Source organism: Vulpes vulpes, chromosome 12, assembly GCF_048418805.1.
Source record: "Vulpes vulpes isolate BD-2025 chromosome 12, VulVul3, whole genome shotgun sequence".
NCBI classification, from domain to species: Eukaryota; Metazoa; Chordata; class Mammalia; order Carnivora; family Canidae; genus Vulpes; species Vulpes vulpes.
Genome location: NC_132791.1, coordinates 158215122 through 158229128, shown reverse-complemented (window position 1 = coordinate 158229128; position 14007 = coordinate 158215122). Strand labels below are relative to the sequence as shown.

The following is a 14007-nucleotide window of genomic DNA, read 5'->3' as shown; positions in this document are numbered from 1 at the left end:
GGAGCTGGTGCCACTCAATGTCAATTGCAGGGAGAAAGAGAAGAGAAAAGATCCACTGGCCCTGCAACTCAGCCAGTGAGAAGCCATCATTATGCTGAACCCCTGCTTCTCTCCAGTGGACGTTCATTCAAAACAGCCCTCCCAGGTTCCTCCTTTCCTGTATTTGTTGGACTTGCCTTTGGATTTGCTGTGGCTTGCTTGTCCGGAATTGGCAATTCTCTGTTGTTCCCCAGTAAACCCATCTTTTGGTGGTAAAATAGCAGTTTTATTTTAAAGGTTAACAGGTGCTACTGCTGTTACATTTCAATGTAGCACCACCATGGCCCAGGGGTATGCCAGTTGCTAATGTCTTGGGCTGCCCTCTCTTTGCCTGTGAAACCACATGTATGCATTGTGGCTGCTCTGTTGAAAGGTAAGTATACTTCATAGTCTAATTGCTGAAAGGCTTATGGAGCACTTTCTAGCTGTCTCATTTAATTTTCATTTCAGCTTTGTGGATGTAGATAACCCCATTCGCAGACGGACCAGACTGAAAAGTGATCTAATGTCACAATTCTTTGTATGTGACAGAACCAAAACTTGGAATCATTTTTTTATATAATCACCCCATTTTGTCATTAACAAACTTGGAGCCTGAATGTCATTGTTAGTGACTTTGGGGTGCTGGGGGCACCCTTGAAGTTCTTCCCATACCTTACTAGGGTCTCTGAGAGGGAAGTGAAGCGATGGGGGCCACCAGAAGCACGGTATATTGCAAATGTGAAGTATTTGAATAAAAAATTTGTGTTAACACTTTGACTTACAAAGGTACCTTGGATTTAATCTAAATTAGGGTAGATCATATACTTTTAAGTTATTTAAATTTCTATGAAAAGTATGTCTAGAATAGAAGTTCTAAATAGAAGCTAATGGCAATGTGGGTCATAAAGAACAGATGTGAGGCTCTCAGCAGGTCCTGTCTTAGTGGATTAGACTGGTGAATGCACTGAGTCAGCAAGGCCAGAGCTTAGCCGCGACTTTGGCACGGGAGAAGAGAAGGAGCCCAGGCCCTGGGAACCTGATGGTGGGGCTTTCAGAAGGCTCTGGGGATCTAAGGATAGTGAAGAGAAAAGCATAGTGACTCCATGTAAGTAAGACTTTTAAAATGTACGTATTTTTTTTGTCCGAGTAACATAAACTGTGTAATCAATGCTTGGAAAATGAAGAGGAAAATATGGCCAATAATCTAACAAAATGCTATTAGTCTTTTTAAATGCTTTTTTATACTAAAATAATCTTGTAAAATAGCTAAGATTATTACACACAACTTTGATTTTGATTTAATATATGTCAGGCATTTTTCCAGGTGTTTATTCCATCTTCGTTATTGTTCTTAGCAATATGTAATAGTTCTTTCAGTTAAAAGTTAACATCAAGTAGTTTTGTTTTTAAAACGAAAAGTATGGGGATCCCTGGGTGGCGCAGCGGTTTGGCGCCTGCCTTTGGCCCAGGGCGCGATCCTGGAGACCCGGGATCGAATCCCACATCAGGCTCCCGGTGCATGGAGCCTGCTTCTCCCTCCGCCTGTGTCTCTGCCTCTCTCTCTCTCTCTCTGTGACTATCATAAATTAAAAAAAATAAATAAATAAATAAAAAAAATAAAATAAAACGAAAAGTATGGGCAAAATAATATGAACACTTCTTGGTTTCAGGGCCCAGATAACCTGTTAACATTTTTTTTTTTGAAAGATAAAGTATATGCATAAAAGATAGTGTGAAAAGTAAAAGCTGCCCCACTATTCCTTTTTTTTTTTTTTTTTTTTAAGATTTTATTTACTTATTCATGAGAGACACACAGAGAGAGGTAGAGACACAGGCAGAGGGATAAGCAGGGTCCCTGTGAGGAGCCCCATGTGGGACTTGATCCCAGGACCTTGGGATCACAACCTGAGCCAAAGGCAGATGCGCAACCACTGAGCCACCCAGGCATCCCCCACTATTCCTATCATTCTCTGAAAACAACCACTATTAATATTTTCTCACATGCAGAGAAGAAACATTCCTCTCATTAGCATAGATGTTTATCCTTTTTAGGTCCACAAAGAGCAACTTGTCATCATTTATACTCTGTTCTGTACCTTGTCTATTTACCGTGTCCTCATAGAAGAGCATTTGGGGTAAGCTTTTAATTTATGGGGTTAGAACGTTTTTTGCTTCTTCTTACTTGCACTCTATTTGAGTATGTGTGCTCCTTGCTGTCCGTGGGCTGCCAGTTTCGCTTTGGAGGAGCATTGACTACCTGGTTTTCTGTGTTGTCCAGCCTCTTCATGCTCAGGCTCTAGTGCTGGGTCAGTGTCCATTGGCTTCGAGCAAAGAATGTGCACACATATCTCATCAAGGAGGTCCTAGACAGTGCCCACTCAGGGGCAGGAAGGCCAGGGTGCTGGAGATCCTGAGTGCCCCTTCATCAGTGAAAGTCCATCTATCTATTAAAAAAAAAAAAAAAAAACCTTCTTTTCCAGATTCGATTTCAGAAAATACACCTTTGACATGGAGAATAGAGAGTGTAATTTAAAAAAACTTTCAGATGTTTAACTAGGTTTCTCTTTCTCACCCAGCCAATAGTATAGTATAGATTAAATAGGGTCTTACAGGACATTTATTTTTATTGCTAGTAGCCATAGGAATACCTGTTTTCTTAAGAATGAACAAATGGGAATTTTGAGTCTCTCTGTTGAGACTCAAATGTAGACACTGATTATAAAGGGATCTGTAATTAAAAGGTAGCATTAATAATTTATGCTATTTACTGATAAAAGAGAAATAGATCTGGTTTTGTTCTCTTTGCTCGTGAGTAAAGGCTCAAGTCAGCAAGTATTGGTATGTTGCTTCTGAAATTCCGTGGAGTACTGAGTTAAATGGATCTTCTCGTTTTAAAGACACTTAGGTTTTCTTTTTTTTTTTTTTTTAATTTTTAAAAAAGATTTATTTATTTATTTATTTATTTATTTATTTATTTATTTATTTATTTATTTATTTATGATAGTCATAGAGATAGAGAGAGAGGCAGAGACACAGGAGGAGGGAGAAGCAGGCTCCATGCCAGGAGCCCGACGTGGGACTCGATCCCGGAACTCCAGGTTCGGGCCCTGGGCCAAAGGCAGGCGCTAAACTGCTGAGCCACCCAGGGATCCCCAGACACTTAGGTTTTCAATTAATTCATTTCTCTAGTTTAGAACAGTACAGCTGGGTGATGATTATCCTGATTGAATCCCGTATCAGGCTCTCTGCTCAGCAAGGAGCCTGCTTCTCCCTTGCCCTCTGCCCCCTACTTGTGCTTTGCTCTCTCTCTCTCTCTCTCTCGTATAAATATATAAAATCTTAAAAAAAAATAAAACTGATAATCTAAGATTTTATTTATTTTAGAGAGAAAGTGAGAGTGCTCATACGAGTCAGGGGAGGGGCAGAGGGAGAGATATTCTCAAGCAGACTCCCCACGGAGTACGGAGCCCCACATGGGACCCAGAAATCATGACCTGAGCTGAAACCCAAGAGTTGGATGCTCAAACGACTGAGCCACCCAGGCACCACCACCCTCTTAAAAATACTTATTTAGGGCAGCCCAGATGGCTCAGCGGTTTAGTGCCACCTTCAGCCCAGGGTGTGATCCTGGAGACCTGGGATTGAGTCTCATGTCAGGCTCCCTGCATGTAGCCTGCTTTTCCCTCTGCCTGTGTCTCTGCCTCTCTCTCTCTGTGTCTCATGAATGAATAAATAAAATCTTTAAAAATAAAAAAAAAAGTACTTATTTATAAAACTTAACAATTGAGTTTTTACCCCATGACAACCATTAGCTGTTATTTTTCTTCAACATTGATTTTGGAAGGATTGAAAAAAGTGGCTTTTTATTTTTATATATGTATTTATTTTAAAGATTCCACTTATTTATTCATGAGAGAGAGAGAGAGAGAGGCAGACACACAGAGGGAGAGGCAGGCTCCGGCAGGGAGCCGGATGTAGGACTCGATCCCGGGACTCCAGGATCCCACCCTGGGCCAGAGGCAGTCACTAAACCGCTGAGCCACCCAGGGATCCCCTGAATAAAGTGGCTTTACAGACCTTCTTTACCATGAGGGGTAGGGTGGTGTTGCTGGAATAAGACTACCCCCAACCCTGCATAATTTTGTGTGAGTGTAATAGGATTACATATAAATGTGTGTGAGTGGTGGTAGGATGTCCTGGCTGGCAGAAAGAACACAAAGCAGTCCATAAACTCAGAGGACACATCATCACAGCTTTTTGTTTTAAAAATTATCTTGTATTTTCTTGGCACTGTGACTGTTGCATACCTTAATATTCATAAATTGCAATTCTGAAGAGTTTGTATATGAAGACTGGAGAGAGTATTAACAATGATGTTACAGGGATAAAGTGTCTGCAGTGTAGCCTCTCCTACATCAAGCTTCAGCAGTGCTCCTTTTGGCGAGATATTCTTTGAAGCTTTCTACATGCTTCCAGCATCCACTTAAAATAATGCCTTTAGAAACAACTATTTTGGTCAGAAATATTTCTGAAACTGTGTCACCGTGTATCGCCTTCCCAGAGGTGCCTTCACATCCCATCCTGTCCCGATAAGGCCTTTCCTGATGGTTCTACAGACTTTGATTGAAGGTCAGTGCTAGCAACTTGAGATTGCTTTCTGGAGATTCAGCATGCACTGCAATCACCCCTCTGCCTCCTGCCTGTCCTGTTTTGTAGCTGTGAACAGGCAGCATAGCTGAAAGCAATAACTAACAAACACACTTTTTAAATATATTCCTTATTGGCAAAGATATTTTTGTTTTCATCAGTAAGTATACATTAAGTTTCTGTAATGTAAGCCAGGTAAATTTATTTGAATGCTTTTGTTCAGAGTAGGGAAGTTTATCTAGTAACTCTTAACAAATAATACTTCCTGGGTCCTCCAGACAATTTCCCCGAACCATTTCAATCTCAAGAAAATAGCTATTGTTAAATAAGTATCTGGTGTATACAATATTAACTCTGTCAGTTTTGCATAAAATCTCTGATATGTGTTTGCATTGGGTCTTGAGGCCCTTGGATAAGCAATATTTGCATGTAGGAGCTCATTGTAGTCTTAAGTGATTAAGAGAGGTTGGGGGATCCCTGGGTGGCTCAGCGGTTTAGCACTTGCCTTTGGCCCAGGGCGTGATCCTGGAGTCCCGGGATCGAGTCCTGAGTTGGGCTCCCGGCATGGAGCCTGCTTCTCCCTCCTCCTGTGTCTCTGCCTCTCTCTCTTTCTTTCTCTCTCTCTGTCTATCCTAAATCAATCAATCAATCTTTTTTTTTTTTTTTTTTTTTTTTTTTTAAAGAGAGGCTGGTAATTTTATCTTCAGCTTTGTGATACACTGGTCATAATTACCACTGATTTAACAGTCAGAAATGCAAACCCTGATTACCACATTCCCTTTAGAAAATAAGTGTCTAGCTTAAAGGGTGATTTTATTTTGAGTCTGATTTCAGGAACACTGTCTCATGAGACCGGGTTAGGGGTACTTGTACTGAGCCTAATTTGGCCTATGCCTGTAAGGATGGAGTTACTGCTTCTGAGTTTACTGGGATCTCAGGGCCCATTTTGGTGGGAGAGTGAGATGTCCCTGACCCAGAGGCTTGCTGGATACCATGCTGAGTCCTTTCAGAATTGCTCTGTAAACATTCTGACATCCTCTGTGGGGATCACGGGTTCAAGATTGTCAACATGGTATTGAGGTACTGGGTTGTCAAGTTGCCACTCTGCTCGTTTCCTGAACTTGACTATCCCTGGTTTTCTGTATGAGAGATCTTCTAGATCTTCTAATGTCAGTCTTATGTTCTTGGGTTTATAATGAGACTCTGATTCTTCATGAAAAATGCTTATCAGAATTTTCCTTCTTTAGCCCCCCACCGTCTATTGAGTGGTCTGTTAGACATTGTCATTGTAAAAGCTAGTGGATGATAGTCATATTTTATTAATCCAGCCCTTGGTAGGCACTTTAGAAGTTCTGATGAATGCTGAAGAAAAGTGCTCTGACCTCTAATAAAATTACAGCTCTTAAAATCCCAATTTCCTTTTGTCGTCTGCTTTCCTAAGTTACTCAACCATTGTTTATTAATTTTTTTATGCTTGTATTTCTGTTTCAGATCTCAGATTCCTTGAGTTGGTATTGAAGAGCACTAGGAACCGAAGATGAGTGAACTTGACCAGTTACGGCAGGAGGCCGAGCAGCTTAAAAACCAAATTAGGGTAGGTAGCTACATGTGTGCTTAGCTTATTTTATAAATCATTTGGATTTCAGGTGAGATGTTTATCTGTTTTGGGAAAGGTGGATTTCAAAATAAGTATTCAGTGTTTTGGATTGAAACTGAATTTTCACTGGCCCAGGATTTGCTAATTAGAACCAGATATTTGGCCTAGCACATGGTTTTCAGGGTTTTGTTTTCCAGTATATAGTTAATACCTACAATGTTTTCATAGAATTTGTAAATGTCTCTCTATATATTATTTTCTTAACCTTGGGAATTCATTCATGACATTATTTTGGTCACTGTAGAATGTGGTGTTTGCTTCCCTCCCTTGTGACTGTTGAGGACAGGAAACTTGTTTAAAAAAAAGAGTATTAAAAAAAAATAAAAAAATAAAAAAAGTATTAACAACGATGGTGGAAGGTGTCTCAGGTGTGCCCAGGGTATCCAAGGATCCTGGGGTGGATGCTGGCACCTGCAAGTTTACGTAGGCTGTTAAATGAGAGCAGGCACATCTAGCTGGAGATACAAACACCTACATGTCATTTAGCCACCCTGTACAACAAGTAGCTCCCAGAGTTCTACAGCTTTTAATCCCAGCCTGTCACTGGTGTGTGATGTCCCCCCGTAGAGCCCATACACTTCTGAAAAGGCAGGACTGGGAGGGATCTGAAGTCATGGATTCTGTTCTCCCATTTTGTGAGACAGTACTTGAAATGAACACTTTCTAGAGAAACATTAAATACAAGTACTTGTACCTGTTCTCACACTGTTTATAAGAAGATTAAGAAAAGGAGGGGTGGACCCCCAGAAAAACCATCCTGAGGACATTGAGGCAGATTTATGTCCATTTGATGAAGGGGCTTCTCAGGCCCAGCTCTTCTCAGAGCATCATTTTTCAGTATGTGTCTAAATAGCAGTTTATTTTTCTGAGTCCACTGTAAGGATGGAGCCCAATCCCTTCCAAAAGGACCAGCTCTGTGTTCAGAAAGCCTGGTGATAACTGGGGAAAGGAGCCTCAGCATCAGGGTAGCCAAGTTTTTTTTTTTTTTAAGCTTGAGAAAAGATAATGAATTTTTTAAAGATCTACAGCCAAGAGAAAACAAAGTGTCTTTCAGGTTTTAAATCCTAACATTCAAATGATTGGATATAGCTCAATAAAAATAAGGAAGACTTGGTGTTTTTAGTGGTTTGCTCTGATCAGACTTGTTTAATATGGCTGTCTACCTTCCAGAATATAGAAATCAGAATTTTGCTTTTCTAGTAGCTATAAATTATTATTTAGAAGTTGTTCTTAGTGGATTTGGATCTGTTCATGGCAGATAAAGGAGGTTTGTGTGGCATAGGTGAAAGACATCCAAGTTTGGGCGGGGGAGAAAGCCTGAGAGTTAATGTTATATCTTTTCCCACTTTGTAGAGCCAGTTATACTGTGAACTGCAGGCCATCCTCCCAGGAGACAGGGCTATCCTGTAGCCAGCTGTGGGGTTTGAAAGTGTGAATAGAGGGGCGCCTGGCTGGCACAGTTGGGGAAGCATGTGACTCTTGGTCTGGGGGTTGTGAGTTTGAACCCCACCTTGGATAGAAAGATTACTTAAAATCTAGAAAAAATTAAAAATAAAAATGTGAGAAATATGTGGAATCCATTTTTAATAGATGTGGCCAGGTCAGTCAGAAGAGCATGCAACTCTTGATCTCAGGGTTGTAAGTTCGAGTCCCATGTTGGATGTAGAGATTACTTAAAAACAAAATCTTTTTATTATTTTTTTAAAAAGATTTTTGTTTGTTTATTTATTTATTTATTTATTTATTTGAAAGAGAAAGAGTGCATGCACTCTTGAGTGGGAAGGAAGGGCAGAGGAAGAAACAGACTCCCCACTGAGTAGGGAGCCCTTGCAGGGCTCTGTCCCAGGACCCTGAGATCATGACCCCAAGCCAAAGGCAGACTTCCAACCAAGTAAGCCACCTAGGCACCCCCAAAATAAAATCTTTTAAAAATAAAAATTTAAAAATAGGTGTTTTTATTATTTCATATTCCTTTTTTTATACCAAGCCTTGAGATTTCAGTGTGTCCTACAGTGAACGACAGGCCTCAGCTTGTCTTGCTATATTTCATGTTCTTGTGGCTCCACTCTGGACCATCCTGAGGATTGCTCCTGAACTGCAGCATTCTGTACACCCAGCAGCCCAGGCCAGTCTCAGGAGCTAAGTAAGTCTGTGCTGGTTTCTTTTTACAGCACAGGGTCGGACAGCAAAGTCTATTGCACCAAATAGGTGACTTTCTTTCAGAAAGAAAAAATTAAAAAAAAAATACCCTTTTTTTCCTGAATGCCCAAGAAATACATACTTGTTAAAGAATGCAGGGAACAGGAAATCAAACAACCAGTAGTGGATGATTCTAAGAGGCTTTGGTTTTATTTATTTATTTATTCATTTATTCATTTATTTATTTATTTATTGATGAGAGAGAGAGAGAGAGGCAGGGACACAGGCAGAGGGAGAAGCAGCCTCCATGCAGGGAGCCCGACGTGGGACTGGATCCCAGGACCCCAGGATCACGCCCTGGGCTGAAGGCAGGCGTTAAACCGCTGAGCCACCCAGTGATCCCCCGAGGCTTTGGTTTTCTTAGATTTTTTTTTTTTTAAGCTGAAAGATGCCAAGGACCATCTATCTCATCCCATTATTTATTTCTTTATGAATGCGTGCATGCAGGCTCCACATTCAGTGTGGAGCCTGGCACGGGACTTGAACTTGCAACCCTGTAATCAAGACCTGAGCTGAGATCAAGAGTTGGGCGTTTAACTGACTGAGCCACTGAGGCAGCCCTCATCCCACTTTAGATTGTGAGGGAACACAAATTCTCAAAAAGATACTGATCAAACCATTGCATGACTTAAAGTACATGAGCTAATTGATGGATTATAGAAAAACTCGGAAATGTACGGTGCAAATTGTTTACAAAGCCACTGTACCAACCCATGCAAGTGAGGAGACTGAGTTTGTGACAGTCCCAAGTGTTAACTGTCCAACAACTGAGCAGATCAGGTGATTTCCCTGGGGCCAAGTAGGAAGAAACCTCACTCTGCAGGGAACTGAGTGGTCACTGCCTTGGATGTACTCTGGTTTAAGGAAACAAAAGAGAGGGCCATTGTTGTCTTCAATGGCATTTCTCATCACAGCCAGCATAGAAACCTTTGCATAAATAATTTATCCATTATCCACATTTTCACCGGTCCATTCAATTGGAAATTAATCTGAAAGATGGTAGAAATTTGTCTTTAGGAAGCAGTTAACAGAGATTTCTTCCATTAGGAGAATTCTTCCAGCTTGTTCTGAGAAATGCTGCACTCAGTGGCATAGACATTTGGTTAAAATGAAGACTGAATTAGGGTTCTTGGTGTTTAGTTTTAAAATGGCTTTTCCCTCCTTTTACCGATAGTATCACCACGGTCTGTTGTATGGTGCAGTGTGAAATCCAGGTTGATCTTTGGATGCTAATCAAGGTGAAGTTGCTTAAGTCCCTTGATTTATTTTTTCACTTAAAAAATTCTCATTATTCTTTTTTAAAACTAAAATCCATGTATAACATTAGTAAGAGTGGTGTTCAGAAATAAAGTTAATAAACTCAGTAGTTGTCAGATCCCCTGATGAAAGACTTGCTACTCCGGACCTTCCATCTGCTTGCTCCTTACCCCAAATTTAGGTGCTGGCATAGAAGTACTTGATGATACAATTTTTGGTGTTTTAATTATTTAATCCATTAAGTAGAATTAATTAAGCAGAATGACTTCTAATAGGATAATTAAAGCTGAATTTGAAATTTAGATCTTTGGTATGTTTATAATAATAATGTCTTTGAGTACATTTCCATGTTCTCTGCTAATAAATATTCCCTCCAGTTTCATGCAATAAAAATAATTCACAGTAAGGTAGTTTGTCCCTAGAGAACGGTGTCTTGGGACCCCCCCACCCCCCGCCAATCCCCACCACCTGCGAGCCTGTAGGTATGTGCAAATGCACACTTTCATAAGTACATAATGAGATGACTGCATAATAGAAACATTTTTTCATATTAGAAATTTGTCATAATTTCCTTTGAAATTACTCCTGCACTCATATTTTTACCCCTTTCAAACTATTGTTTCATTTTCCTTCATAATGTATGACTTTCTATTTTGTGTATTTCCTAGTAAATTTGATCACTTAGGAACAATAAAAACTTCTTAGTTAGCCTTAGAATATCCCTTTATAGTTGTTACCCACTTCACAATATCATTTTATAGATAAGAAAACAGATAACAGGGGGATCCCCAGATGGCTCAGCTAAGCATCTGCCTTTGGCCCAGGGCGTGGTCCTGGAGTCCCAGGATTGAGTCCCACATGGTCTCCCTACATGGAGCCTGCTTCTCTCTCTGCCTGTGTCTCTGCCTCTCTCTCGGTGTGTCTCTCATGAATAAATAAATAAAATCTTAAAAAAAAAATAGAAAAGAAAACACAGATACCAGCTATGACAGCCAGAAAGTCTTACCTGAATTTGACTATCTTGACTCCAGATCCTTTGCTCATAGACTTTAACGTCAGGTATTGTTGGCCTTGGAAACAAAATCCTTAGTTAACATGATCAGAGGGACATCCAGTACTTTTTTGGACTTTTTTCTCTGGGCCCCGTGGCTCCTGGGCTGTTAAAGTAAGCGAGGTCCACATGCAGGTCTGTGGAAAAGTATAGGAGGCTTGGCAGGCAGGAGAGGAAGCAGCACCCACTTGTGGGGTTTCTCTGATGCCACCCAGCTTCCAGTGTGGTCCTCCCAGCACAGGCTCCATTTCTGGGGTCACAGAGGTGTTGTGCTGGTTATAAGATGATCTGCTGGCCTCAAATGTATTGGGTGCCATTGATACTCTATTCGTTGTAACTTGGAACACATATAGCAGGACTGCCAGTGGCCCTAGACTGTGTCTGAACAGAGCAATGGAGAGAGGATGCCATCCTCTTCCTTTCTACTTTTGCTTCTAACAGTTTATAGAGGTGCTCTGAAACTCTGATGTGAAGACCTGGGATTGAACATATATGAAACGTTACTAACTTCCCCTTTGTCCTTCTTATTTCTTAGGATGCTAGAAAAGCATGTGCAGATGCAACTCTCTCTCAGGTAAGGACCCATTTATGCAGAGGCACCTGCCTGGCATTGGGCTGGCCTACCTACACTTAGTACCTTGAAAGTGATCTGTGCTTGAGACATTTTCATTCAGAAGGCACAGGAAATAGTGTTTTTTGGATGAAAAATAAATGTCTCACAAGCCTTTCTGAAGTCCAGTTTGGCAGATCCTCAAAAAGTTGCACATAAATTATGAACAACAGTTCTGCTCCTAGATATATACCCAAAACTGGTGCTCAGACAAGTACATGTACATATGTGTTCTTAGCAACAGCACTCTTCACAGTTTCCAAAAGGTGGAGACAACTACAGTCTCTGTGAACAGAAGAGCGAATAACGAGGTGGTCCATTCACATAGCAGAATATTCTTTAGCCATAACAAGGAATGCTTTACTGATATGTTTAGTATCATGGATGAACCTCAAACAAGATCCCAGTGAAAGCAGACATATAAGGTCACATAGTGTAGAATCCCACAGATAGGAAAGGTCCAGAGCAGGCAGATCCAAGGAGACATAAAGTTTATGAGTGGTGCCAGGAGTTAGGAATGGGGTGGAGAATGACTATGGGGTTTCCTGCTGGGGTATGAAAACATGCTGGAACTAGGTGGAGGTGATGTGGTGGTTGTACAGAGGTGATAATGTGCTAAACACCATGGAACTGTTCACTTTAAAATGGTGAATCTCATCTCAAAAAAAGTTTTTATCCAAAGAATTAAACAGAAATGTGAAAGAAAAATTACATTCCTACTTCTTCTGAGGCTGATTAAATGTTTTACGTCCCAGTGCTTTAGGGTATGCACTTTAATTGGGGTTAAACAGTAAGTTAAAGAGAAACTTATACTGCATAGAGTTCCCAAATTTGAATTATCAGATATACTTTGTGTACTTTGAATTGTACATTTTTTAAACTCATTATAGAGGTGCTTGATTGGCTGAGGCAATAGATCATGAACTCTTGATTTCGGGGTTGTAAGTTTGAGCCCCACATTGGCGATTTAAGTAGAGATTACTTAAAAATAAAACCTTAAATTTAAGACACAAACCATTATTGTCATACACTTAGTCCATTTGGCAACTGAGAATTGTTAATGTCCATTCTTTACATGTTGGGGTGAGTTCGCAGGTTTCCATGTCCAATTCTGTGCCATAAGCAACACTATTTCTAGTCACTGCTGGGTGTTGTCCAGATCAGTGCCCAGCCTGGTCGCTGTGGATAGTGTGTGAGCAGCAGGCCTGTGTTCAGTGTGATGGAGGCTGATGGAACTGTAATTTGGAAGGAGAGCAAGCGTATAAGGACTAGGGGCAGGAGGAGTTGGGCCTGGCTAAACAGAGAGAGGAAGGAGGGAGCGTTGGGGAAGTCAACACACCTGTGGACCCACACAGGGGTTGGGGGATCAGAGATCCTGAAGAACGAGTAGAACAGTGGACCTTATACACATCAGGACAGGAAGGAGGGTGCCATGGGTTACAGGAGAAGTCCTGGTGCAGAGCTGCCTAGGTGCCTGGCAGGAACCAGGGGTGGGGGTGAGGGGTGGACACAGCACCATGAGTGAGCTGCATAGCCAGAATGAGGGTGGTGGGAGAGGAGAGGAGGCCTCAGGTGAGGTCACTTCGGACAGATTGTTAATTTGCGGTAACTTTTATTTTTAAGATCACAAACAACATCGACCCAGTAGGAAGAATCCAGATGCGCACCAGGAGAACGCTGAGGGGGCATTTGGCCAAAATTTATGCCATGCATTGGGGCACGGATTCCAGGTGTGTGGGAACATGAACAAAACATAGTGCTTGATACACTCGAGGATTGTTCTGGATTTTGAGGAAATACAACCTGAACTCATCTGCTGTTACTTATATGGGAAAAATGAGGTTGTCAGATATCTGGGCAGGCCAGGTATAGCATCACAAATGCAGATTCCCTGTCCTTGGTTCCACTCACCTGGGCTAATGGTACACTGTCACTTCTTCACCACCCTCATCACATCTCTATGAGCTGTGACCTCCACCTTTGCACTCCCAGCTCCACTGTGCTATGCCTGTGTGACCTTGAGGAGGTTACACAGCATCTCTACGCCATGGCTCCCTGTCTCTCCAGCCTGTTCCTCATGACTCCGTGGCCCCTACCCTCTTGTGGTTTCAGGGTCCTGGCTCAGGGATCATAAACCTGCCCAGTGGTGTGATGAAGATTAAGTGTATTGAGCCTTACAGCAGCGAATAAAAGCATCCTGAGCACTGTGCACAGGTTTGCTACTGGTTTTCTTGGAGCCCATGTAGAGCAGACGTGTGGGAGTGCATGTCTTAGCTGCTCCCATCATTCTGTCCTCTGGGCTGTCTGCCTACCTTCCTTTTATCTATTGTCCCAACAAGAAAATCCCCCTCAGATGCTCTTTGCTTTTAACTTCTCCTTATTGGGACTTCTTTCCCTCTGGGTGGTTCATCTCCATCATGACCTGGTCCTTCCTTCCCATCCCTCTCCACACTTCTTTCCCTTAGAGGCTGCTGGAGAATCTCTCTCTTCTGCCTTTTCCACCTGAATAATTAAATAACAAGCTGTGTGATTTAGTGGCTATAACATGCTCTTTCTAAAACCCGA

At 41.5% G+C, this 14007-nt stretch overlaps 1 protein-coding gene across 4 annotated transcripts in view; it reads left to right on the top strand.

The window, feature by feature from the left end:
• The window catches only part of GNB1 (G protein subunit beta 1), a 99386-nt gene that overhangs the window by 60217 nt on the left and 25162 nt on the right, over window positions 1-14007 (top strand). For all 4 annotated transcript variants that reach the window (XM_072731017.1, XM_072731015.1, XM_026007146.2 and 1 more), the window contains 3 exons: window positions 6160-6262; window positions 11368-11406; window positions 13066-13172. In XM_072731017.1, coding sequence (XP_072587118.1) covers window positions 6206-6262; window positions 11368-11406; window positions 13066-13172 — 203 coding nt within the window. In that variant the 5' untranslated portion in view covers window positions 6160-6205. The remainder of the gene's footprint in view (window positions 1-6159; window positions 6263-11367; window positions 11407-13065; window positions 13173-14007) is intronic.